Source organism: Salvelinus fontinalis, chromosome 6 (genome assembly GCF_029448725.1).
Source record: "Salvelinus fontinalis isolate EN_2023a chromosome 6, ASM2944872v1, whole genome shotgun sequence".
Lineage (NCBI taxonomy): Eukaryota > Metazoa > Chordata > Actinopteri > Salmoniformes > Salmonidae > Salvelinus > Salvelinus fontinalis.
The window spans coordinates 12,584,273-12,611,772 of record NC_074670.1 but is presented as its reverse complement, the minus strand read 5'-3'; the positions used below and the strand labels follow the sequence as shown (position 1 = coordinate 12,611,772).

Sequence of the window (27,500 nt, the reverse complement as noted above, 5' to 3'; positions counted from 1 at the left end):
CTAGAGTAGCTCAGCAGACCACCTCAGCTACACTTCACTCTCCTTTGACCTCGTCCTCTCCACAACAACCCCAACCTACTAAGCTAAAGCCAAGAGACATGAGAGAGTCAGTCAGGGTTGCTTATCACTCACGTGTAGTTCTTGTAGTATCTGATGATCATTTCCTTTAAAGGATCAATCTTGAATTGAAACAATATCGAAGCGGCACCCAGCCTCTGTTTTGGTAAAAAGCCAGGGGTTGCGTTAATGCAGAATACTTTGCGTTTTTTATGCGTTTTTCACGCATACAACAAAAATAAAACGGATAAGAAATATCTGCGTTTTGAAGACACAGATATAACATGCTTCTTATTGTCATTTGTGCTCAGCATCAGACTCATTCTGTGCTGAAGTTGCACTTGTCCACTGGGATGAGAACTCACAAACAGGCTTTCTATCAGCAGACAACTCTGACTGATATGTAGTAACTTTTCTCTGCTACTTGTCCACTGGGAGGAGAACTCACAAACAGGCGTTCTATCAGCAGACAGATCTGACTGATATGTAGTAACTTTTCTCTGCTACTTGTCCACTGGGATGAGAACTCACAATCAGGTGTTCTATCAGCAGACAGCTCTGACTGATATGTAGTAACTTTTCTCTGCTACTTGTCTCGTTGTAGCCTAGTTTCTCCTGTAAAATGCAAGAGGAACTTCAATCAAAACATTCTATGATAAACACTGTTCCTAGGCCATCTTTGAAAATAAGATGTTGTCCTTAACTGGCTTGCCTAGTTAAATAAAGGTAAAAATAACGAAAATGAAAATGTGTAATACGATGGGCATGCATCGTTTTGGCAAAAATGACGTCGCTTTTTCATTGTAAGCTCATTTACTTGTGTGACTGCTTGCCAAATAGCATTGCACTTCTGTTGTCTGATGAAAGGGATGCTATTTTCTGCTGAACGTGTTGTACTAATGTATTTTCTGTGAATGAAAACTATAGTTGCATGTACCTGATCACTCTACTGAGGCAGAAAAACACTGTTGACTTTCCATTTAAAATGCAGGTGAAATGGTTTAAAACACATTTTTTGATGGTCTGTGTTTTGGAAATTGATGGATGGGCCTTGAGAAATGTAACCACTCTCAAATTCATAGAAAGAGGTATGGATGCAAGGACTGACCATCCATGATATCAAAATTATAGGTGTGTTTGTTTACATGTATATTGTTTACAAACATTGGGATAAAACAAACGTATATGCTGTATGCTGCACTTCTCTGACCTACTGTTCTGAATCCAGCCTCTACAGTATTTACTGTCTGCTTCTCTGACATACTGTTCTGAATCCAGCCTCTACAGTATTTACTGTCTGCTTCTCTGACCTACTGTTCTGAATCCAGCCTCTACAGTATTTACTGTCTGCTTCTCTGACATACTGTTCTGAATCCAGCCTCTACAGTATTTACTGTCTGCTTCTCTGACATACTGTTCTGAATACAGCCTCTCCAGTACCTACTGTCTGCTTCTCTGACCTACTGTTCTGAATACAGCCTCTCCAGTACTTACTGTCTGCTTCTCTGACCTACTGTTCTGAATCCAGCCTCTCTAGTACTTACTGTCTGCTTCTCTGACCTACTGTTCTGAATCCAGCCTCTCTAGTACCTACTGTCTGCTTCTCTGACCTACTGTTCTGAATACAGCCTCTCCAGTACTTACTGTCTGCTTCTCTGACCTACTGTTCTGAATCCAGCCTCTACAGTACTTACTGTCTGCTTCTCTGACCTACTGTTCTGAATCCAGCCTCTACAGTACTTACTGTCTGCTTCTCTGACCTCCTGTTCTGAAACCAGCCTCTCCAGTACTTACTGTCTGCTCCTCTGACCTCCTGTTCTGAATACAGCCTCTCTAGTACCTACTGTCTGCTTCTCTGACCTACTGCTCTGAATACAGCCTCTCCAGTACTTACTGTCTGCTTCTCTGACCTCCTGTTCTGAATACAGCCTCTACAGTACTTACTGTCTGCTTCTCTGACCTCCTGTTCTGAATCCAGCCTCTCCAGTACCTACTGTCTGCTTCTCTGACCTACTGTTCTGAATACAGCCTCTCCAGTACTTACTGTCTGCTTCTCTGACCTACTGTTCTGAATCCAGCCTCTCTAGTACCTACTGTCTGCTTCTCTGACCTACTGTTCTGAATACAGCCTCTCCAGTACTTACTGTCTGCTTCTCTGACCTACTGTTCTGAATCCAGCCTCTCCAGTACTTACTGTCTGCTTCTCTGACCTACTGTTCTGAATACAGCCTCTCCAGTACTTACTGTCTGATTCTCTGACCTACTGTTCTGAATCCAGCCTCTCTAGTACCTACTGTCTGCTTCTCTGACCTACTGTTCTGAATACAGCCTCTCCAGTACTTACTGTCTGCTTCTCTGACCTCCTGTTCTGAATACAGCCTCTACAGTACTTACTGTCTGCTTCTCTGACCTCCTGTTCTGAATACAGCCTCTACAGTACTTACGGTCTGCTTCTCTGACCTACTGTTCTGAATCCAGCCTCTCCAGTCCTTACTGTCTGCTTCTCTGACCTCCTGTTCTGAATACAGCCTCTCCAGTACTTACTGTCTGCTTCTCTGACCTCCTGTTCTGAATACAGCCTCTACAGTACTTACGGTCTGCTTCTCTGACCTACTGTTCTGAATACAGCCTCTCCAGTACTTACTGTCTGATTCTCTGACCTACTGTTCTGAATCCAGCCTCTCTAGTACCTACTGTCTGCTTCTCTGACCTACTGTTCTGAATACAGCCTCTCCAGTACTTACTGTCTGCTTCTCTGACCTCCTGTTCTGAATACAGCCTCTACAGTACTTACTGTCTGCTTCTCTGACCTCCTGTTCTGAATACAGCCTCTACAGTACTTACGGTCTGCTTCTCTGACCTACTGTTCTGAATCCAGCCTCTCCAGTCCTTACTGTCTGCTTCTCTGACCTCCTGTTCTGAATACAGCCTCTCCAGTACTTACTGTCTGCTTCTCTGACCTCCTGTTCTGAATACAGCCTCTACAGTACTTACGGTCTGCTTCTCTGACCTACTGTTCTGAATACAGCCTCTCCAGTACTTACTGTCTGATTCTCTGACCTACTGTTCTGAATCCAGCCTCTCTAGTACCTACTGTCTGCTTCTCTGACCTACTGTTCTGAATACAGCCTCTCCAGTACTTACTGTCTGCTTCTCTGACCTACTGTTCTGAATACAGCCTCTACAGTACTTACTGTCTGCTTCTCTGACCTACTGTTCTGAATACAGCCTCTCCAGTACTTACTGTCTGCTTCTCTGACCTCCTGTTCTGAATACAGCCTCTACAGTACTTACGGTCTGCTTCTCTGACCTACTGTTCTGAATCCAGCCTCTCCAGTACTTACTGTCTGCTTCTCTGACCTACTGTCAGAAACAGTAGGTCAGAAACAGCCTGCACTTCCTGGACAGTGTAGCAACTCCACATGTTGTTGTGGTCTCTGAGAAACAGACTACACTTCCTAGACAGTGTAGCAACTCCACATGTTGTTGTGGTCTCTGAGAAACAGACTACACTTCCTAGACAGTGTAGCAACTCCACATGTTGTTGTGGTCTCTGAGAAACAGACTACACTTCCTGGACAGTGTAGCAACTCCACATGTTGTTGTGGTCTCTGGGAAACAGACTACACTTCCTGGACAGTGTAGCAACTCCACATGTTGTTGTGGTCTCTGAGAAACAGACTACACTTCCTGGACAGTGTAGCAACTCCACATGTTGTTGTGGTCTCTGAGAAACAGACTACACTTCCTGGACAGTGTAGCAACTCCACATGTTGTTGTGGTCTCTGGGAAACAGACTACACTTCCTGGACAGTGTAGCAACTCCACATGTTGTTGTGGTCTCTGAGAAACAGACTACACTTCCTGGACAGTGTAGCAACTCCACATGTTGTTGTGGTCTCTGAGAAACAGACTACACTTCCTGGACAGTGTAGCAACTCCACATGTTGTTGTGGTCTCTGAGAAACAGACTGCACTTCCTGGACAGTGTAGCAACTCCACATGTTGTTGTGGTCTCTGAGAAACAGACTACACTTCCTGGACAGTGTAGCAACTCCACATGTTGTTGTGGTCTCTGGGAAACAGACTACACTTCCTGGACAGTGTAGCAACTCCACATGTTGTTGTGGTCTCTGAGAAACAGACTGCACTTCCTGGACAGTGTAGCAACTCCACATGTTGTTGTGGTCTGTGAGAAACAGACTACACTTCCTGGACAGTGTAGCAACTCCACATGTTGTTGTGGTCTCTGAGAAACAGACTACACTTCCTGGACAGTGTAGCAACTCCACATGTTGTTGTGGTCTCTGAGAACCAGACTGCACTTCCTGGACAGTGTAGCAACTCCACATGTTGTTGTGGTCTCTGAGAAACAGACTGCACTTACTGGACAGTGTAGCAACTCCACATGTTGTTGTGGTCTCTGAGAAACAGACTACACTTCCTGGACAGTGTAGCAACTCCACATGTTGTTATGGTCTCTGAGAAACAGACTGCACTTCCTGGACAGTGTAGCAACTCCACATGTTGTTGTGGTCTCTGAGAACCAGACTGCACTTCCTAGACAGTGTTGCAGCAGCCTCATGTCTCTGTCATGTGGAGACTGGAGTACTGATGGTCTGGTAGAGGCTGGATTCAGAACAGTAGGTCAGAGAAGCAGACAGTAAGTACTGTAGAGGCTGGATTCAGAACCGGGGACACCATGAACCGGGGACACCATGCGTAAGGCTGGTGCCATGTAAGCCGGCCCAAGGAGACGTACTGGTGGCCAGATATGTAGAGCCGGCTTCATGGCACTTGGCTCAATGCTCAATCTAGCCCTACCAGTGCGGGGAGGTGGAATAACCCGCACCGGGCTATGCACACGTACAGGAGACACCGTGCGCTCTACTGCGTAACACGGCGTCTGCCCGTACTCCCGCTCTCCACGGTAAGCCTGGGAAGTGGGCGCAGGTCTCCTACCTGCCCTTGGCCCACTACCTCTTAGCCCCCCCCCCCCCCCCCCCCCCCAAGAAATTTTTGGGTGGTACTCACGGGCTTTTCGGGCTTCCGTGCTAGACGCGTCCCCTCATAACGCCGGTTCCCTTCTCCGGTTGCCTCTGCTCTCCTCAGTGCCTCCAGCTGTTCCCATGGGAGGCGATCCCTTCCAGCAAGGATCTCCTCCCATGTGTAGCAACCTTTACCGTCCAAAACATCTTCCCAAGTCCATTCCTCCTTCTTGAGCTGTCCCTTCCTCCGATTACACCGCTGCTTGATTCTGGATTGGTGGGTGGTTCTGTAACGGTAGTCCTCCTCCTCTTCAACCGAAAAGGTGGAGTAGTGATGGAACCAAGGCGCAGCGGGTTGTGAACACATAATTTATTTAAAGACAAGACGAAAAAACACGAACTTCACTATAACTAACAAAACAACAAATGGAGTAGACAGACCTGGACGACGAACTTACATTAAACACGAAGAACGCACGAACAGGGAAAATAGACTACACAAAATGACGATGTACAAAAACAAACCGAACAGTCCCGTATGGTGCGACAAACACTGACACAGGAGACAATCACCCACAAACAAACAGTGAGAACAACCTACCTTAATATGACTCTCAATCAGAGGAAATGCCAAACACCTGCCTCTAATTGAGAGCCATACCAGGTAACCCTTTAACCCAACATAGAAACACAACACATATAAATGCCCACCCAGCTCACGTCCTGACCAACAAAACAAAGGATTAACACAATAACTAGGGTCAGAACGTGACAAGGTCAGAGAAGCAGACAGTAAGTACTGGAGAGGCTGGATTCAGAACAGTAGGTCAGAGAAGCAGACAGTAAGTACTGGAGAGGCTGTATTCAGAACAGTAGGTCAGAGAATCAGACAGTAAGTACTGGAGAGGTTGTTACTGGAATTACATGCCCAAGCCAAGGTCATCTGCCCAATGTGTGTGTTTTTCTTTATGACACAGTTCAACAGCGAGGGAATGTTAAAAGCCTTTTTATGGATCTATGGCAGCACGTGTGTGTGTGTGTGTGTGTGTGTGTGTGTGTGTGCGTGCGTGCGTGCGTGTGAATGTGTGTATAAATCAGAGAGAAGTGTGTGTTTAGCAGTCTGGATGTGTCCTCTAATGCCACGAGATTCCCTCACACTGCACGTGCCCAGAACTCTTTATCCCCGCTGCAGTGTCTCCTCTCCCCTCCCATTCCTTACCAACTCTCAGGCAACTGGGCTGCTGTGAGAGGCAACTGGGCTGCTGTGAGAGTCACCTTGGCTCCATATGCCAGCACAGCTGCATCTCTCTCCTCATGGCTAGATCCAAGATGGCACCCAGTTTCTCCCTGCAGTGACCTGCTTCTCTCACACCCCTGCAGAGGCAGTTGCCCTGACAACGTCAACGACAGCCTGCTATTGGTTCAATCCCTCTGCAAACGGACAGCCTTGGTGATTATGTAATGCAGAGACAGCTTCTCTGTGTTATTGTGAGGAGGACAATGTTGATGTTTTTGGTGCCAGGGAAGGCACGTCCAGGGAATTGATTAGGCTAGCCAATAATGCAGTAGCACGTTGATGATGTACTACATCCATTTCCCCATATCATCATATCAATCACTTTATTACACTGTTGTGTAATGTTATTTAACATGACGAAAGTTAATCAGCGGAATCAGAGTCGTGTAGCCTAAAGGTCCTATCGCATAACATTCTGATGCCCCCTACATTCAAACAATTGGTCTTTAGCCTGTTGAAAATAAATACAACGTTCCATCATTAGACTTGGCGACAGGCTCCGATGAAGATGATGCTCCTTCAGGTTCCTGTCATTTACAGTGCAGTAACGGCACCGTCAGCATCTCATTCATAGTGACATGAAGGCATCGCTTACAGCATCACAGAGAGAGTGGAGCTCAGCACAGCATCACAGCCAATGACCTCAGCGGTTCTGCAGCAGAGAGAGAGAGGTGAGAGAGAGAGCGGGTGAGAGGGGGAGGGGGAGAGAAGCGGTAATGGTATGAGACGCTCCTAATCTATAACCGGAGACGCAGACGGGACAGGACTGGACCGAGAGTGTTCGGTGCAGCTCCCGCAGCATCTGTCTGTCTCTGCGCAAGATGCTCAGCAGAACCGGGGGAAACCGATCGACCAATTAACTCCGTTAGAGGGCCTGTTATGTTAAGGAAGAGAGTCAGAATGACTATCCCCAAAGATATTCCTGAAAAGTGGTTCCCCATCATTCTTCCACTGCAACAGAAGAAACAACAAGGACTAGATGCTGCTAAAACCAAGAAGAAGTGGACAGGTACTTCTGTCTGTCACTGTCACGTCAGTCATCTGTTTTATATGCAGTGTGTGCCTGTTTGTTCATTGGATGGGGAAATGTGCTGTAGCTTCCATCTGTACGATTTATTGTGTTCTGTCTGATGCCAGACAGGATCTCCTTGCTGTGTGAATAAACCATTCTACATCTCATCTGTTTGTGTCAGTATTCAGTCCCTCTCATCTCATGATTACTCACATCTCTGCAGTGTCCCCCATCTCCATCATTGTGTGTGTGTTTCTCTGTGTGTGTGTTTCTCTGTGTGTGTGTGTGTGTGTGTGTGTGTGTGTGTGTGTGTGTGTGTGTGTGTGTGTGTGTGTGTGTGCGTGCGTGCGTGCGTGCGTGCGTGCGTGCGTGCGTGCGTGCGTGCGTGCGTGCGTGTGTGCGTGCGTGCGTGTGTTTATGTGTCTGTGTGTGTCTCTGTGTGTGTGTATGTGTCTGTGTGAGTGTCTGTGTCTCTGTGTGTGTCTGTGTGTCTCTGTGTGTGTGTGTGTGTGTGTCTGTGCACTTATCCACCATCATTTGACCTTTATTTAAACCAGTCTGTCTGTTACTGTGTCAGTTTCATTGTTTACCTTAAAAAAAAGAGACTCTCTCTCTCTCTCTCTCTCTCTCTCTATCTCTCTCTCTCTCTCTCTCTCTCTCTCTCTCTCTCTTTACGTACCCTTCCTGCTGTGCTTCAGTAGTATCTGGTTGTACAGTATTTATCAATTACCTAGACTTCTGTACAGAGCATGTTAGTCACTGGATGGAGCGACAGTTCTGTCATTTATTGGTCCATCTGGTTCTCTTGGGATGTACAAAATAAACAATGGGACAGTATCAGACAGACCGTTCTCAGGGTTCAGTTAGGAAACATCTACAAGACCAGGCAGCAGAATACAACCCACTAAATAGAACTTTGAATGTGTGTGTAGATATAATAGTGTGTGTGTGTGTGTGTGTTGGTGTGTGTGAATGTGTGTGTAGATATAATTGTGCATGTGTGTTGGTGTATGTGAATGTGTGTGTATATATAATTGTGTATAAGGGGTGTTGGTGTGTGTGAATGTGTGTGGCCACGGGTTGAGTCTAAGAACTGGTGCGTCAGGAATTTGTGGCAGGTGCCGTCATGTCTAGAGAAAGAGAGCGAAAGGGGAGAAGGGGAGAGAGCTCCCCTGTGGATCTGCCTCTCTCATGATAACAAATCCATGCATCATGCCTCCACTCACACACACTATCCTTTCAACAGGATGATAGTAGCTTGTACAATCCTCCAGGCCTTGCTGTTATGATCTATGATAAGTCTAACCTAGTTCCTATGCTGTAGATGTCTCTGTGTCCCAGTAAAGAGGTTTAAAACCTGATGAGGACAGAGGGCGCTGTTTTCACTTTGGGGGAAAAACGTGCCCAATTTAAACGGCCTCGTACTCAATTCTTGCTCGTACAATATGCATATTATTATTACTATTGGATAGAAAACACTCTCTAGTTTCTAAAACGGTTTGAATTTTGTCTGTGAGTAAAACAGAACTCATTTGGCAGCACACTTTCTGACCAGGAAGTGGAAAGTCTGAAAATGATCCTCTGTTCAAGGGCCTGCCTATAAATGGGCATGATACGTATGAGTATACATGCACGTCATACACCTTCCCCTACATGTCAAGAGGAAGTGAGAGAAGAAATGAAGTGTTTATCTTGATCTGAGGTGGAATTAATCCTCTTGGCACGACGAGTCATCCATTTCCTGTTTTCTGGAAAGCGCAAAGATGGACCTGGAATTGCCTTCTGAAAAGCTGTCGTTATAGGCGACTACTATCTCCGGCTTTGATTTTATTTGATACATGTCACAATATCATCGTAAACTATGTTTTTTCAATATAGTTTCATTAGATTATTGACATTTTTTCGGGACGTTAGGCGTGTTGCGTTGTGTGCCTTTGTTCAGAAAGGAGAGCTTCGCGCCACTTGGCCAGTGCGCTTGCTAATTCAAGAGGGAAAAACGATGTTCTAAATCCAAACAATGACTGTTCTGGACAAAGGACCCCTTCTCCAACATTCTGATGGAAGATCACCAAAAGTAGGACCCATTTTGTGATGCTATTTCATATATCTGTCGAACTGTGTACTAGTAGTTTTGCGCCCAGGTTTTGGCCACTCTCTCACTATAACATAAGCCTTATGTCGTAATGAAGATATTTTTAGAATTCTAACACTGCGATTGCATTAAGAACTAGTGTATCTATCATTTCCTATACAACATGTATTTTTTTGTAATGTTTATGAATAGCTATTTGGTCAGAATAGGTGAGAGTCTAATAGAAATATCCGCACATTCTGGGAAAAATAAGCTACGTTAGCATAATGGATAACCACTGATTTCAGCTCTAAATATGCACATTTTCAAACAAAACATAAGTGTATGTATAACCTGATGTTATAGGACTGTCATCTGAGGAAGGTTTATGAAGGTTAGTGAAAATGAATATCTTTTGCTGGTTTATTCGCTAACGCTAACGTGCCTATTGCTATCGCTAACGTGCCTTGATGAATGAATGCGGTTGTGTGGTAGGCTATTGTAGTAAGCTAATATAATGCTATATTGTGTTTTCGCTGTAAAACACTTAAAAAATCTGAAATATTGGCTGGATTCACAAGATGCTTGTCTTTCATTTGCTGTACACGATGCATTTTTCAGAAATGTTTTATGATGAGTATTTAGGTATTCCACGTTGGTCTCTATAATTACTCTGGCTGCTTCGGTGCTATTTTTGACGGTAGCTGTGATGGTAGCTGCAATGTAAAACTGATTTATACCTCAAATATGCACATTTTTCGAACAAAACATAGATTTATTGTATAACATGTTACAAGACTGTCATCTGATGAAGTTGTTTCTTGGTTAGTTTGGTTGGTTCTTGGTTAGTTAGGTTGGCTTTGTGCATGCTACCTGTGCTGTGAAAAATGTCTGTCCTTCTTTGTATTTGGTGGTGAGCTAACATAAATATACGTGCTGTTTTCGCTGTAAAACATTTAAAAAATCGGACATGTTGACTGGATTCACAAGATGTGTACCTTTCATTTGCTGTATTGGACTTGTTAATGTGTGAAAGTTAAATATTTCAAAAAAATATATTTTGAATTTCGCGCTCTGCCTTTTCAGTGGAATGTGGGAGGAGTTCCGCTGGCGGAACGCTGGGGCTAGACAGGTTAAGGGCTGTATAATGGGCTGCTGTATTGTCCTGCTGCGTAGCTCTGAGAGGCACTGTGGCTGGAGGCTGGAGGGTTCTGCTGTGTAGCTCTGAGAGGCACTGTGGCTGGAGGCTGGAGGGTTCAGCTGCGTAGCTCTGAGAGGCACTGTGGCTGGAGGCTGGAGGGTTCTGCTGCGTAGCTCTGAGAGGCACTGTGGCTGGAGGCTGGAGGGTTCTGCTGCGTAGCTCTGAGAGGCACTGTGGCTGGAGGCTGGAGGGTTCTGCTGCGTAGCTCTGAGAGGCACTGTGGCTGGAGGCTGGAGGGTTCTGCTGCGTAGCTCTGAGAGGCACTGTGGCTGAAGGCTGGAGGGTTCTGCTGCGTAGCTCTGAGAGGCACTGTGGCTGGAGGCTGGAGGGTTCTACTGCGTAGCTCTGAGAGGCACTGTGGCTGGAGGCTGGAGGGTTCTGCTGCGTAGCTCTGAGAGGCACTGTGGCTGGAGGCTGGAGGGTTCTGCTGCGTAGCTCTGAGAGGCACTGTGGCTGGAGGCTGGAGGGTTCTGCTGCGTAGCTCTGAGAGGCACTGTGGCTGGAGGCTGGAGGGTTCTGCTGCGTAGCTCTGAGAGGCACTGTGGCTGGAGGCTGGAGGGTTCTGCTGCGTAGCTCTGAGAGGCACTGTGGCTGGAGGCTGGAGGGTTCTGCTGCGTAGCTCTGAGAGGCACTGTGGCTGGAGGCTGGAGGGTTCTGCTGCGTAGCTCTGAGAGGCACTGTGGCTGGAGGCTGGAGGGTTCTGCTGCGTAGCTCTGAGAGGCACTGTGGCTGGAGGCTGGAGGGTGGAGCGTGCTGCTGCGTGAGGCTGCCGGTCCCTTGAGGCTGTCAGGCAGGGAGCTGTATAAATGCTTAATGGGCCTGGCTAAAGACACACAATGGGTTGGATCGGGACAGGCTTGGCTTGGACGGCTTTGACTGTGGCAAAATGGGTTTGGAAGAGAAGCTGTGGTTGGCTGGTCTGTATATCTCGATCTACCTGCCTGCCAGTTGGCAAATGGCTGTTATGTGTCTAACCTGCCTGCCTGCCAGCGGGCAAATGGCTGTTATGTGTCCAACCTGCCTGACAGCGGGCATGGGGCTGTTATGTGACCAACCTACCTGCCTGACAGCGGGCATGGGGCTGTTATGTGACCAACCTACCTGCCTGCCAGCGGGCATGGGGCTGTTATGTGACCAACCTACCTGCCTGCCAGCGGGCATGGGGCTGTTATGTGACCAACCTACCTGCCTGCCAGCGGGCATGGGGCTGTTATGTGACCAACCTACCTGTCTGCAAGCGGGCATGGGGCTGTTATGTGACCAACCTACCTGCCTGCCAGCGGGCAAATGGCTGTTATGTGACCAACCTACCTGCCTGCCAGCAGGCATGGGGCTGTTATGTGACCAACCTACCTGCCTGCCAGCGGGCATGGGCCTGTTATGTGACCAACCTACCTGCCTGCCAGCGGGCAAATGGCTGTTATGTGTCCAACCTGCCTGACAGCGGGCATGGGGCTGTTATGTGACCAACCTACCTGCCTGACAGCGGGCATGGGGCTGTTATGTGACCAACCTACCTGCATGCAAGCGGGCATGGGGCTGTTATGTGACCAACCTACCTGTCTGCAAGCGGGCGTGGGGCTGTTATGTGACCAACCTACCTGCCTGCCAGCGGGCAAATGGCTGTTATGTGACCAACCTACCTGCCTGCCAGCGGGTATGGGGCTGTTATGTGACCAACCTACCTGCCTGCCAGCGGGCATGGGCCTGTTATGTGACCAACCTACCTGCCTGCCAGCGGGCATGGGGCTGTTATGTGACCAACCTACCTGCCTGCCAGCGGGCATGGGGCTGTTATGTGACCAACCTACCTGCCTGCCAGCAGGCATGGGGCTGTTATGTGACCAACCTACCTGCCTGACAGCGGGCATGGGGCTGTTATGTGACCAACCTACCTGCCTGCCAGCGGGCATGGGGCTATTATGTGACCAACCTACCTGCCTGCCAGCGGGCAAATGGCTGTTATGTGACCAACCTACCTGCCTGCCAGCTGGCAAATGGCTGTTATGTGACCAACCTACCTGCCTGCAAGCGGGCATGGGGCTGTTATATGACCAACCTACCTGCCTGCCAGCTGGAAAATGGCTGTTATGTGTCCAACCTGCCTGCCTAACAGCGGGCATGGGGCTGTTATGTGACCAACCTGCCTGACAGCGGGCATGGGGCTGTTATGTGACCAACCTACCTGCCTGCCAGCTGGAAAATGGCTGTTATGTGTCCAACCTACCTGCCTAACAGCGGGCATGGGGCTGTTATGTGACCAACCTACCTGCCTGCCAGCGGGCATGGGGCTGTTATATGACCAACCTACCTGCCTGCCAGCTGGAAAATGGCTGTTATGTGTCCAACCTACCTGCCTAACAGCGGGCATGGGGCTGTTATGTGACCAACCTACCTGCCTGCCAGCGGGCATGGGGCTGTTATGTGACCAACCTACCTGCCTGCCAGCGGGCATGGGGCTGTTATGTGACCAACCTACCTGCCTGCCAGCGGGCATGGGGCTGTTATGTGACCAACCTACCTGCCTGCCAGCGGGCATGGGGCTGTTATGTGACCAACCTACCTGCCTGCCAGCGGGCATGGGGCTGTTATGTGACCAACCTACCTGACTGCCAGCGGGCATGGGGCTGTTATGTGACCAACCTACCTGACTGCCAGCGGGCATGGGGCTGTTATGTGACCAACCTACCTGCCTGCCAGCGGGCATGGGGCTGTTATGTGACCAACCTACCTGCCTGCCAGCGGGCATGGGGCTGTTATGTGACCAACCTACCTGCCTGCCAGCGGGCATGGGGCTGTTATGTGACCAACCTACCTGCCTGCCAGCGGGCATGGGGCTGTTATGTGACCAACCTACCTGCCTGCCAGCGGGCATGGGGCTGTTATGTGACCAACCTACCTGCCTGCAAGCGGGCAAATGGCTGTTATGTGACCAACCTACCTGCCTGCCAGCGGGCATGGGGCTGTTATGTGACCAACCTACCTGACTGCCAGCGGGCATGGGGCTGTTATGTGACCAACCTACCTGACTGCCAGCGGGCATGGGGCTGTTATGTGACCAACCTACCTGCCTGCCAGCGGGCATGGGGCTGTTATGTGACCAACCTACCTGACTGCCAGCGGGCATGGGGCTGTTATGTGACCAACCTACCTGCCTGCCAGCGGGCATGGGGCTGTTATGTGACCAACCTACCTGACTGCCAGCGGGCATGGGGCTGTTATGTGACCAACCTACCTGACTGCCAGCGGGCATGGGGCTGTTATGTGACCAACCTACCTGACTGCCAGCGGGCATGGGGCTGTTATGTGACCAACCTACCTGACTGCCAGCGGGCATGGGGCTGTTATGTGACCAACCTACCTGACTGCCAGCGGGCATGGGGCTGTTATGTGACCAACCTACCTGCCTGCCAGCGGGCATGGGGCTGTTATGTGACCAACCTACCTGACTGCCAGCGGGCATGGGGCTGTTATGTGGCCAACAGGGGGTTAATGCAGACTGGCTGCAGATTTATTTCAGACGCTGACCAAGGAAACAACACAACGACCTTCAGAGAGAGAGAGGGATGGAGAGAGGAGAGAGGGAGGAAGAGGGATGTAGATAGAGAGAGGGATGGAGAGAGGAGAGAGGGAGGAAGAGGGATGTAGATAGAGGGAGGGATGGAGAGAGGAGTGGAGGGAGGAAGAGGGATGTAGATAGAGAGAGGGATGGAGAGAGGAGTGGAGGGAGGAAGAGGGAGGGATGGAGAGAGGAGTGGAGGGAGGAGAGAGGGGGGAAGAGGGATGTAGATAGAGAGAGGGATGGAGAGAGGAGTGGAGGGAGGAAGAGGGATGTAGATAGAGAGAGGGATGGAGAGAGGAGTGGAGGGAGGAAGAGGGAGGGATGGAGAGAGGAGTGGAGGGAGGAGAGAGGGATGTAGATAGAGAGAGGGATGGAGAGAGGAGTGGAGGGAGGAAGAGGGATGTAGATAGAGAGAGGGATGGAGAGAGGAGTGGAGGGAGGAAGAGGGAGGGATGGAGAGAGGAGTGGAGGGAGGAGAGAGGGGGGAAGAGGGATGTAGATAGAGAGAGGGATGGAGAGAGGAGTGGAGGGAGGAAGAGGGAGGGATGGAGAGAGGAGTGGAGGGAGGAGAGAGGGGGGAAGAGGGATGTAGATAGAGGGAGGGATGGAGAGAGGAGTGGAGGGAGGAGAGAGGGATGTAGATAGAGAGAGGGATGGAGAGAGGAGTGGAGGGAGGAAGAGGGAGGGATGGAGAGAGGAGTGGAGGGAGGAGAGAGGGGGGAAGAGGGATGTAGATAGAGGGAGGGATGGAGAGCGGAGTGGAGGGAGGAGAGAGGGATGTAGATAGAGAGAGGGATGGAGAGAGGAGTGGAGGGAGGAGAGAGGAGTGGAGGGAGAAAGAGGGATGTAGATAGAGAGAGGGATGGAGAGAGGAGTGGAGGGAGGAGAGAGGAGTGGAGGGAGAAAGAGGGATGTAGATAGAGAGAGGGATGGAGAGAGGAGTGGAGGGAGGAAGAGAGGCTTGTAGATAGAGAGAGGGATGGAGAGAGGGGTGGAGGGAGGAGAGAGGAGTGGAGGGAGGAGAGAGGAGTGGAGGGAGGAAGAGAGGCTTGTAGATAGAGAGAGGGATGGAGAGAGGGGTGGAGGGAGGAGAGAGGAGTGGAGGGAGGAGAGAGGAGTGGAGGGAGGAAGAGAGGCTTGTAGATAGAGAGAGGGATGGAGAGAGGGGTGGAGGGAGGAGAGAGGAGTGGAGGGAGGAGAGAGGAGTGGAGGGAGGAAGAGGGATGTAGATAGAGAGAGGGATGGAGAGAGGAGTGGAGGGAGGAAGAGAGGCTTGTAGATAGAGAGAGGGATGGAGAGAGGAGTGGAGGGAAGAAGAGAGGGATGCAGCAGGGAGGAAGAACAAAGCAGCAGATAGATAAAATGGAGAGAAAAGTCTGCATATCTGTAACACAATATTGCCATACCATGGCTAACACTGACAAGCCTCTCTCTCTCTCTCTCTTTCTCTCTCGCTCGCTCCCTCTCTCTCTCTCTCTCTCTCTCTCTCTCTCTCTCATTGCAGATATTATGAACAGTTAGTTGGTGAATGTTAGGGGAATGTTAGGGGAAGCTTGCTGCAGCCCTTAGTTGGTGAATGTTAGGGGAATCTTGCTGCAGCCCTTAGCTGGTGAATGTTAGTGGAAGCTTGCTGCAGCCCTTAGATGGTGAATGTTAGGGGAAGCTTGCTGCAGCCCTTAGCTGGTGAATGTTAGGGGAAGCTTGCTGCAGCCCTTAGTTGGTGCTTGCTGCCCTAACCCTAACATGCCCTAAAACCTGGAACAGTCGTCTAACTGACTGTAACACCCTCCTCTTAACACTCACAGATCTGACAGTATGAGAGTTTACATATTGTGAAGTGGTATAGCAGCCTACAGCTCTTATTCAATCTATAAATATGTAGGATCTTAATTTGATCACCCTGTTGTTGCAGGAAATGCAAACTTGTAGTGCATTCAAGGTTTTAAAAGGCTTCTAAAGTTTGTAATTACCACTTAAATGTCAGACTTTATTTACCCTAAAGAAAAATGTATCAACCCCTAATTATAATCCACATAATAAATTACACTTCTTGTTGCTGCAGCATTATTTTCCTGCTGTGAGAAACTGGCCAAATTAAGATCCTATCTCTCACACTGACTGCCAGCAGTGTTGTGGTACAGCTCAAACTTCAAGCCTGGTGTGTGCTTCTGAGCAGGTGTGTGCATGTTATGGACACAACTGTTTATATAGGGCCTAGGTTAATGTCTTCTTATGGTACATCAACTGTTTATATAGGGCCTAGGTTAATGTCTTCTTATGGTCCATCAACTGTTTATATAGGGCCTAGGTTAATGTCTTCTTATGGTCCATCAACTGTTTATATAGGGCCTAGGTTAATGTCTTCTTATGGTACATCAACTGTTTATATAGGGCCTAGGTTAATGTCTTCTTATGGTACATCAACTGTTTATATAGGGCCTAGGTTAATGTCTTCTTATGGTACATCAACTGTTTATATAGGGCCTAGGTTAATGTCTTCTTATGGTCCATCAACTGTTTATATAGGGCCTAGGTTAATGTCTTCTTATGGTACATCAACTATTTATATAGGGCCTAGGTTAATGTCTTCTTATGGTCCATCAACTGTTTATATAGGGCCTAGGTTAATGTCTTCTTATGGTACATCAACTGTTTATACAGGGCCTAGGTTAATGTCTTCTTATGGTCCATCAACTGTTTATATAGGGCCTAGGTTAATGTCTTCTTATGGTACATCAACTGTTTATATAGGGCCTAGGTTAATGTCTTCTTATGGTACATCAACTGTTTATATAGTGCCTAGGTTAATGTCTTCTTATGGTACATCAACTGTTTATATAGGGCCTAGGTTAATGTCTTCTTATGGTACATCAACTGTTTATATAGGGCCTAGGTTAATGTCTTCTTATGGTCCATCAACTGTTTATATAGGGCCTAGGTTAATGTCTTCTTATGGTACATCAACTGTTTATATAGGGCCTAGGTTAATGTCTTCTTATGGTACATCAACTGTTTATATAGGGCCTAGGTTAATGTCTTCTTATGGTACATCAACTGTTTATATAGGGCCTAGGTTAATGTCTTCTTATGGTCCATCAACTGTTTATATAGGGCCTAGGTTAATGTCTTCTTATGGTACATCAACTATTTATATAGGGCCTAGGTTAATGTCTTCTTATGGTCCATCAACTGTTTATATAGGGCCTAGGTTAATGTCTTCTTATGGTACATCAACTGTTTATACAGGGCCTAGGTTAATGTCTTCTTATGGTCCATCAACTGTTTATATAGGGCCTAGGTTAATGTCTTCTTATGGTACATCAACTGTTTATATAGGGCCTAGGTTAATGTCTTCTTATGGTACATCAACTGTTTATATAGTGCCTAGGTTAATGTCTTCTTATGGTACATCAACTGTTTATATAGGGCCTAGGTTAATGTCTTCTTATGGTCCATCAACTGTTTATATAGGGCCTAGGTTAATGTCTTCTTATGCTACATCAACTGTTTATATAGGGCCTAGGTTAATGTCTTCTTATGGTCCATCAACTGTTTATATAGGGCCTAGGTTAATGTCTTCTTATGGTCCATCAACTGTTTATATAGGGCCTAGGTTAATGTCTTCTTATGGTACATCAACTGTTTATATAGGGCCTAGGTTAATGTCTTCTTATGGTCCATCAACTGTTTATATAGGGCCTAGGTTAATGTCTTCTTGTGCTACATCAACTGTTTATATAGGGCCTAGGTTAATGTCTTCTTATGGTCCATCTCTGCTCCAGTAGTGTATTGTGTCTACACTATAATGCATGTGAACTGGAAGTGTATGTGTGTATGTGTGAATAAACTATGTTAGTGAGTGTGAGGGCTGTGTATTTTGGTAGGTCTTACATGGCTGTGTTTTGGTAGGTCTTACATGGCTGTGTGTTTTGGTAGGTCAGATGGGGCTGTGCGTTTTGGTAGGTCTTACATGGCTGTGTGTTTTGGTAGGTCAGATGGGGCTGTGTGTTTTGGTAGGTCTTACATGGCTGTGTGTTTTGGTAGGTCAGATGGGGCTGTGTGTTTTGGTAGGTCAGATGGGACTGTGTGTTTCGGTAGGTCAGATGGGGGCTGTGTGTTTCGGTAGGTCAGATGGGGCTGTGTGTTTTGTAGGTCAGATGGGGCTGTGTGTTTTGGTAGGTCAGATGGGGCTGTGTGTTTTGGTAGGTCAGATGGGGCTGTGTGTTTTGGTAGGTCAGATGGGGCTGTGTGTTTCGGTAGGTCAGATGGGACTGTGTGTTTTGGTAGGTCAGACAGGACTGTGTGTTTTGGTAGGTCAGATGGGGTGGTGTGTTTTGGTAGGTCAGATGGGACTGTGTGTTTTGGTAGGTCAGATGGGGCTGTGTGTTTTGGTAGGTCAGATGGGGCTGTGTGTTTTGGTAGGTCAGATGGGACTGTGTGTTTTGGTAGGTCAGACAGGACTGTGTGTTTTGGTAGGTCAGATGGGGTGGTGTGTTTTGGTAGGTCAGATGGGACTGTGTGTTTTGGTAGGTCAGATGGGGCTGTGTGTTTTGGTAGGTCAGACAGGACTGTGTGTTTTGGTAGGTCAGATGGGGCTGTGTGTTTTGGTAGGTCAGATGGGGCTGTGTGTTTTGGTAGGTCAGATGGGGTTGTGTGTTTTGGTAGGTCAGACTGGGCTGTGTGTTTTGGTAGTTCAGACAGGGCTGTGTATTTCGGTAGGTCAGATGGGGCTGTGTGTTTTGATAGTTCAGATGGGGCTGTGTGTTTTGGTAGTTCAGACTTGGCTGTGTATTTTGGTAGGTCAGATGGGGCTGTGTGTTTTGGTAGTTCAGACAGGGCTGTGTATTTCGGTAGGTCAGATGGGGCTGTGTGTTTTGGTAGTTCAGACAGGGCTGTGTATTTTGGTAGGTCAGATGGGGCTGTGTGTTTTGGTAGGTCAGATGGGGATGTGTGTTTTGGTAGGTCTTACATGGCTGTGTGTTTTGGTAGGTCAGATGGGGCTGTGTGTTTTGGTAGGTCAGATGGGGCTGTGTGTTTTGGTAGGTCAGACAAGGCTGTGTATTTTGGTAGGTCAGATGGGGCTGTGTGTTTTGGTAGGTCAGATGGGACTGTGTGTTTCGGTAGGTCAGATGGGGCTGTGTGTTTTGGTAGGTCAGATGGGGCTGTGTGTTTTGGTAGGTCAGATGGGGCTGTGTGTTTTCGTAGGTCAGATGGGGCTGTGTGTTTTCGTAGGTCTTACATGGCTGTGTGTTTTCGTAGTTCAGATGGGGCTGTGTGTTTTGGTAGGTCAGATGGGGCTGTGTGTTTTGGTAGGTCTTACATGGCTGTGTGTTTTGGTAGGTCAGATGGGACTGTGTGTTTTGGTAGGTCAGATGGGACTGTGTGTTTTGGTAGATCAGACAGGACTGTGTGTTTTGGTAGGTCAGATGGGGCTGTGTGTTTTGGTAGGTCAGACTTGGCTGTGTGTTTTGGTAGGTCAGATGGGGCTGTGTGTTTTGGTAGGTCAGATGGGGCTGTGTGTTTTGGTAGGTCAGATGGGGCTGTGTGTTTTCGTAGGTCTTACATGGCTGTGTGTTTTGGTAGTTCAGACAGGGCTGTGTATTTTGGTAGGTCAGATGGGGCTGTGTGTTTTGGTAGGTCAGGTGGGGCTGTGTGTTTTGGTAGGTCTTACATGGCTGTGTGTTTTGGTAGTTCAGACAGGGCTGTGTATTTTGGTAGGTCAGATGGGGCTGTGTGTTTTGGTAGGTCAGACAGGACTGTGTGTTTTGGTAGGTCAGATGGGGCTGTGTGTTTTGGTAGTTCAGACAGGGCTGTGTGTTTTGGTAAGTCAGATGGGGCTGTGTGTTTTGGTAGGTCAGACAGGACTGTGTGTTTTGGTAAGTCAGATGGGGCTGTGTGTTTTGGTAGGTCAGACAGGACTGTGTGTTTTGGTAGGTCAGACAGTGCTGAACAAGGCTATTCCTCAGGAGGATGCGACTAGAGGGACTGACATGCATGCTGCTGCACAGGAAACCACTGGTGTGTGTGTGGTTGAGGGGCTGGTTATAGACTGGTCTGCTGACAGAGACAAACAGGAAGGAAGTTAGCAGGTGTGTGACTGTGTGTGTACTGTATGCTTTTTTTCTCGATTCCTCTGAAACAGGACAGGGGCAGTGTTTGCCTGACCTACCTGTGTGTGTGTGTGTGTGTGTGTGTGTGTGTGTGTGTGTGTGTGTGTGTGTGTGTGTGTGTGTGTGTGTGTGTGTGTGTGTGTGTGTGTGTGTGTGTGTGTGTGTGTGTGTGTGTGTGTGTGTGTGTGTGTGTGTGTGTGACTGTGTGTGTGTGCGTGTTCTACTCTGGGAAACAGAGCTGTCATTTCATTTTAAAAGCTCTCATCAATATTAGAGGAGAGGAAGAGGCAGGGAGGGTTTTTGTGCATCAGCACAAAAAGCCTTCAAAAACAGAGAGCGAGAAAGAAGAGAGAAGGGGGAGTGAAAGAAAGAAAGAGAAAGAAGAGAGAAGGGGGAGTGAAAGAAAGAAAGAGAAAGAAGAGAGAAGTGGGAGTGAAAGAAAGAAAGAGAAAGAAGGAGGAGTGAAAGAAAGAAAGAGAAAGAAAGAGAAGGGGGAGTGAGAGAATAAAGTTTCTCTATGTTGATGGAGAACCAGAGAGAGAGCACTGTTGCTAAGGGGAAGGGAGTTAGTCTCTTAATATTTAGAGAGAGAGAAAGAGAGAGAGAGAGAAAGAGAGAGAGAGAGAGAGAAAGAGAGAGAGACTTTTTTGACTTTTGGTCTTTCTTTACTGAAACATTCTCATTTCATTTAACCCCCCCCCCCCCCGCCCCCCTTAAAAATAACAACCCAAAATATGTACCATACTCACCTTTCCATCTACCACATGATACAAACCACCATCACAATACCCAAAATAATACCCACTCCTACAACTGTATATCCAAAACATCTTCCCCAGCTATACAGACAGCCCCCCCCCCCAACACACCATATCTCCTCAAACATCTCCACACATTTTATCATTTTAAAGAACTCAAACTCAACCCTAAGGCGCACAGAGACCATCCCATTAAACAATAGTAAAGGGTCTGTTATCCCCCCACCTTTGACCCTGTTCCTCCTTGTTAGCCAAATAGCTAACTTTGCCTGAGCAAACAGAAAATTCAACAAAACACATTTGGCTTTCTCCTTACTCGAATACCTGTATCCCATTATAAACATCCCAACAGCAAAAACCACACCCAACCTCTCACACAGACATTCCAACAGAGACATTAATGGCATTAACCTGGTGCACACAGAAAACACATGAATCACAGTTTCTTTCATTTTACAGAAAGGACACCCCTGCCCGATTCCCGGTTCAACCCGTGCCAACCAGCTGTTAGTGGCCAGGGCTCCATGAAGAACCCTCCACTGGAGGTCCCCTGACCTCTTTGGTACTGGGGGTTTGTAGAGCGCCCTCCATCTAAAACCCACCATACTCTCCACCCCACATACCCCCTGCCACTGATGTGCCTTCACTCCTGTTAGGCTTCTAATGTTCCTAACCTTAATGCAGAGGTTGGAGAGGGCTTTACCTCCCACCCCCTCAAACTCCCCCAGGCTCGGAGTGTTAAAATCTAACAAGTCCTCCAGACCCCCTTGCCAGTCCCCAGTCTCTGTCGTCACCTGCAGTGGCGGAAACATTGGTGGCCCCTCTCCCTTTGGCCTCTCAAGCACCCCCCTTACCTGTTCAGACAGTGCCTCCTGGACCTCCTCCAGGAATCTCTCCAGCAGCCTAAGAGACGTTATTCCTGTTTGTTGAGCCAAGACCTCCGGGGTTTTCCACCCCTCCTCTCCCAGCAGTCTCAGGTCACCTAGCCTTTGTAAACCCGCTGCCATCAGTTGCCTCTGCAGGGTGGCCGACTGAACCGATCTCAAAGGGATGGCTGGGTTGTGGAAGATAGGCTCCTCCCACACCCACAGCCCAGGCGTCACACCCCCTTCTTGTGTGGGCCTTAGCAGCTGCCAGGCCCTCAGCACCGCAGAGTAAAACTCTGAGAGACCTGCTGTACTCAGCCTCTCCAGCTTCATGAGGAACAGCTGCCGGTCCAACCCTAATCCGCCAGCTCTCCTCAGCAGCGCTCATGCTGGTTCCCTCCAGCCAACATCAGTATGGTACAGCAGTCTCTGCACCGCCTTTAGCCGGAAAGCAGCCATCCTGCTCTCCAGTTCCACCAGGCTCTGTCCTCTTTCGTGGACGGTCATGTACAACACTGCTGCCTTCAGCCAGTGATGGCCCGACCAAAAGAAGTCCACCAGCTTGCGTTGCAGGTCTGCGAGCAGACCGGCGGGGGGGTTGAGGACAGACAGTTTATGCCACAGGGAAGATGCCACCAGGTTGTTAATTATCAGCACCCTCCCTCTATATGACACTTGGGACAGGAGCCACCTCCACCTGGCCAGTCTTGACACCACTGCCTGTGACAGCCCCTCCCAGTTCTTCCTTACCCACTTCTCCGAGCCCAGGTACACCCCCAACACTTTAAGCCCTTCACAACCACACTGGAAGCAGAGGAGGGCCCTATCTCCCCATGCCCCACATAACAGAGCGTTGCTCTTGCTCCAGTTTACCTTGACTGATGAAGCTCCCTCGTACACCTTCAGACTGGTCTCTAGTGCCTGCATATCTTGACCATTCCTGACCATCACAGAAACATCATCGGCATATGCTGACACTGCTATTCCTGTCACCACATCCATGCCTGTCCAGCACACTCCCTGCAGTCTCCTGCGTAGCAGTCCTAAAAAAGGCTCAATGGCTAGTGTGTATAGCTGCCCAGATAGAGGGCATCCTTGTCTAATGCCCCGTCTCACCCAGACTGGCCTACTGAGCCCCCCTCCCACCTTAACCATACATGACGCCCCAGCATACAACAGCTTCACACAGGTCACAAAACTCTTCCCAAACCCAAACCCAGACATCACATTAAACAGATCCTCATGGTCCACTCTATCAAAAGCCTTCTCTTCGTCTAAAGAGACCAGTCCAAAGTTCACATTAGAACCTCTCGACAAGTACAACATGTCCCTAATTAAGAACAAGTTGTCTGTGTTTGAGCGTCCCGGTACACAATATGTTTGGTCCTTATGTACTATCGAGTCCAAATGGGACTTCAGTCTGTTAGAGAGGACCTTGGCAAATATCTTGTAGTCCGCACAGAGTAATGCCACAGGCCTCCAGTTCTTAAGTTCACACAAGTCCCCTTTTTTGGGCAGGAGAGTCAGAGCCGCCTGCCGGCAGCTCATCGGCAACTCTCCTACCCCGACGCATTCACGCAACACGCAAAAGAAGTCCTGTCCAATTGTTCCCCAGAATTGTTTATAAAACTCCACTGGGAGTCCATCGGCCCCCGGTGCATGACCGGGGGACATCTGGGTTACGGCCTCTGCTAGTTCATGTGACAACAGGGGAATGTCCATTTCATCCCTCTGTGCCAGAGAAAGCTTAGGGAGTCCTGCGAACAAGACCTGAGCACACATAGGATCACACACTTCTGCCCTATACAATTCAGTATAAAACTCCACAGTCCGCTCCCGCATCTCCACCACCACAGAGGTCACCCGCCCATCAGACAGCCGCAGACAATGCATACCCTTGGCTTCACTGCTCTGTCTTTCCTTGAGCATGGAGAACCTAGCTCTTACAAGTGCTCTCTTTGCTTTAACCTGGAAAAAACTGCCCAGGTCCCTACGTAATTCGGCTAAATTAGCCTGGAGTCCTACATTGCCTTGCCCCACCATCTCACTAATACACTGCTCTAGTTCCCTCAATACTCTCCTAGCCTCTGAGGATGAGAGAGCTGTGTACTGTTGACAGAAAAGCCGAATTTGCACTTTCCCCACATCCCACCATTGACTCAGCGACTCATACTCCTCTCTTCGCTGTCCCCACCTTTCCCAAAAAGTCTGGAAACCTGAGCAAAAAGTGGCATCTTGTAAGAGCTTTACATTGAACTTCCAATAAGATGCCTGCCGGGGCCCTGGTGAAATAGACATCCGAGCCATGGTTATGTGATGATCCGAAAACCCCACCGGGAGAATGGTAGCGCCCAGCAGCCTATTGCTCCGATTCCTAGACATGTAAAACCGATCAAGTCGGGCTGCACTCATCCTAGCCCCAAAAACCTTCACCCATGTATACTGTCTTGTGGTTGGATGTTTAGTTCTCCAAACATCCACTAGGTCAAACTGATTAATGATGTCCCTTAACACCCCCACTGACATTGAATGAGGCTCTTCCCCATTTCTGTCTTTTGTCAAATCCATTGTACAGTTCCAGTCCCCTCCGACCACCAGCGTCTCCTCAGGCTTTACCTATGAGAGTTCCTGTCTAAGACTCCCAAATAGAACCCCTCTTTCTCTCCCTGTGTTAGGCGCATACACATTTATAAAGACAAAAACCATGTTGTTAATTTCTGCTTTAACAACAAGCAGCCTACCCTTACACACCTCCTTTGAGGAGCAAATTTTTACAGACAGACCCGGTGCAAAAAGGACTGCCACCCCTGCACTAACATCTGTCCCATGGCTCAACACACTTGCCCCCTTCCACCAAAGCCCCCAGTCGACTTCATTCACCACATCACTATGCGTCTCCTGCAGAAACAACACCTGTACTTTTTTTTGTTTTACATATTCACCCAACACACTCCTCTTTCCTGCATCTCTGGCGCCATTTATATTGAGCGAGCCTACCCGAAGAGTCTCCATAAGAAGTGGGAGAAAAGCCAGCATAGAAATAGACCAATAGCAAAGCTAAAAAAAAAACTGTGTCAGAAAGAAATTAACCATTTAAACAGTGTCTGAAGGTAAACCTTTACGCACTGTTGTGACCCACTTCCTCAACCTAAACCGTTTCCTGGGTGAGAGGACACTATGCCCCTCATTTCTCATAGCATGTTGTACTGATCTTACAAACTTTCTAGGATCAGAAGAAAACTCAACTCAACGTACACATTCACCTCAACATACACATTCACCCCACTTCAAGGTATACATTCACCTCAACATACACATTCACCCCACTTCAAGGTATACATTCACCTCAACATACACATTCACCCCACTTCAAGGTATACATTCACCTCAACTCAACGTACATATTCACCTCAACTCAACGTACATATTCACCTCAACTCAACGTACACGTTCACCTCAACATACACATTCACCTCACCTCAACATACACATTCACCTCACCTCAACATACACATTCACCTCACCTCAACGTATACATTCACCTCAATGTGTACATTCACCTCACCTCAAGGTATACATTCATCTCAAGGTATACATTTACCTCACCTCAACGTACACATTTACCTCACCTCAACCTACACATTCACCTCACCTCAACATACACATTCACCTCACCTCAACGTATACATTCACCTCAATGTGTACATTCACCTCACCTCAAGGTATACATTCATCTCAAGGTATACATTTACCTCACCTCAACGTACACATTTACCTCAGCTCAAGGTATACATTTACCTCACCTCAGCGTACACATTTACCTCACCTCAACGTACACATTTACCTCACCTCAACGTACACATTCACCTCACCTCAACGTACACATTCACCTCACCTCAACGTACACATTTACCTCACCTCAACGTACACATTTACCTCAGCTCAAGGTATACATTTACCTCACCTCAGCGTACACATTTACCTCACCTCAACGTACACATTTACCTCACCCCAACGTACACATTCACCTCACCTCAACGTACACATTTACCTCACCTCAACGTACACATTCACCTCACCTCAACGTACACATTTACCTCACCTCACCTCAACGTACACATTTACCTCACCTCGAGGTACAAATTCACCTCACCTCAACGTACACATTTACCTCACCTCAACGTACACATTTACCTCACCTCAAGGTACACATTCACCTCACCTCAACGTACACATTTACCTCACCTCAAGGTATACATTCATCTCACCTTGTAACTCTGTGTTGTTTGTGTCGCACTGCTTTGCTTTATCTTGGCCAGGTTGCGGTTGTAAATGAGAACTTACCTGGTTAAATAAAGGTGAAATAAATGGTTTATATATTTTTTTATTTATTAAAAAACTCAAGGTATACATTCACCTCAGCTGACCTCTACAGAGTCATGGTCTGTTTATTCCCTTAGTGACACACACCCTCCAGCAGTGGGTTAACTGTCTCTGGTCTGAGCCTGTTGGGTTGTTAATGTTTAGAAGCACCAGCCAAACAGAGCTAATTCCTCTTACAACGTAATTGACCTGCCAGTTAGCGCGTGTGTGTGTGTGTGTGTGTGTGTGTGTGTGTGTGTGTGTGTGTGTGTGTGTGTGTGTGTGTGTGTGTGTGTGTGTGTGTGTGTGTGTGTGTGTGTGTGTGTGTGTGTGTGTGTGTGTGTGTGTGTGTGTGTAGCTCTATATTGATTTGGGTGTAGTGTATATGTAAATGATATAGGCTAAATGAACCTCTCTCCATCTCTCTGTAGTTACAGACTGTAGTTACAGATGTTCTTAATCTCAACAGTTTCTCACAGCAGGACAATAATCCTGCAGCAACAGGAAATGTGAATTATTATGTGGATTATAAATAATGGACATTTTTGTAGGGGTTGATACATTTTTCGTTAAGTCTGACATTTTAAAATGTAAATAACAACATTTAGAAGCCTTTTTTAACCTTGAATACACTGAAAATGTGCCTTTCCTGCTGCACAGGAAAATTCCCTGTGACAACAGAGAGATCAAATTAACATAGACCATCTGTATTGATGAATTAGTGATATTGACTCGGCCGGGACTCGGCCGGGACTCGGCCTGGGATAATCACCCTCTTACAAACACACACACAAAGGCAAGGTCCCTGGCAGGGAATCTGTGTGTTATCCCAAAGATATTTTTGGTTAAGATGTTTCAGAGTTGTGTTATTCAAAGGTATGTGTTGTCTGTCTCACAGTTGTGTTGTGTGTGTCTTTCACCAGAGGAGGAGAGGAGGGTCCGGGCCAATGACAGAGAATACAACGAGAAGTTTCAGTATGCGGTAAGAGAGATAGGTTGTGTGGTTGTGTGCGTACATCATTGTATATGTGTATTTATGTTTAAGTACATTACATGACTAATCATAGACCAACATTTTCTATTTTTGTAGTAATTAGTATTTCACATTAAGAACATACCTTCCTCTATTCCCCCTTCTCTTTTTCTCTTTATCTCTCTTTATCTCTCTTTATCTCTCTGTCTCTCTCTCTCTCTGTCTCTCTCTCTCTCTGTCTCT

At 47.8% G+C, this 27,500-nt stretch overlaps 1 protein-coding gene across 1 annotated transcript in view; it reads left to right on the top strand.

Moving 5' to 3' along the window:
* The window catches only part of atp8b2 (ATPase phospholipid transporting 8B2), a gene marked incomplete in the record, with an annotated part of 86,377 nt that overhangs the window by 5,554 nt on the left and 53,323 nt on the right, over nt 1–27,500 (top strand). Inside the window, 1 exon segment of the mRNA XM_055924996.1 lies at nt 27,208–27,266. Coding sequence (XP_055780971.1) covers nt 27,208–27,266 — 59 coding nt within the window.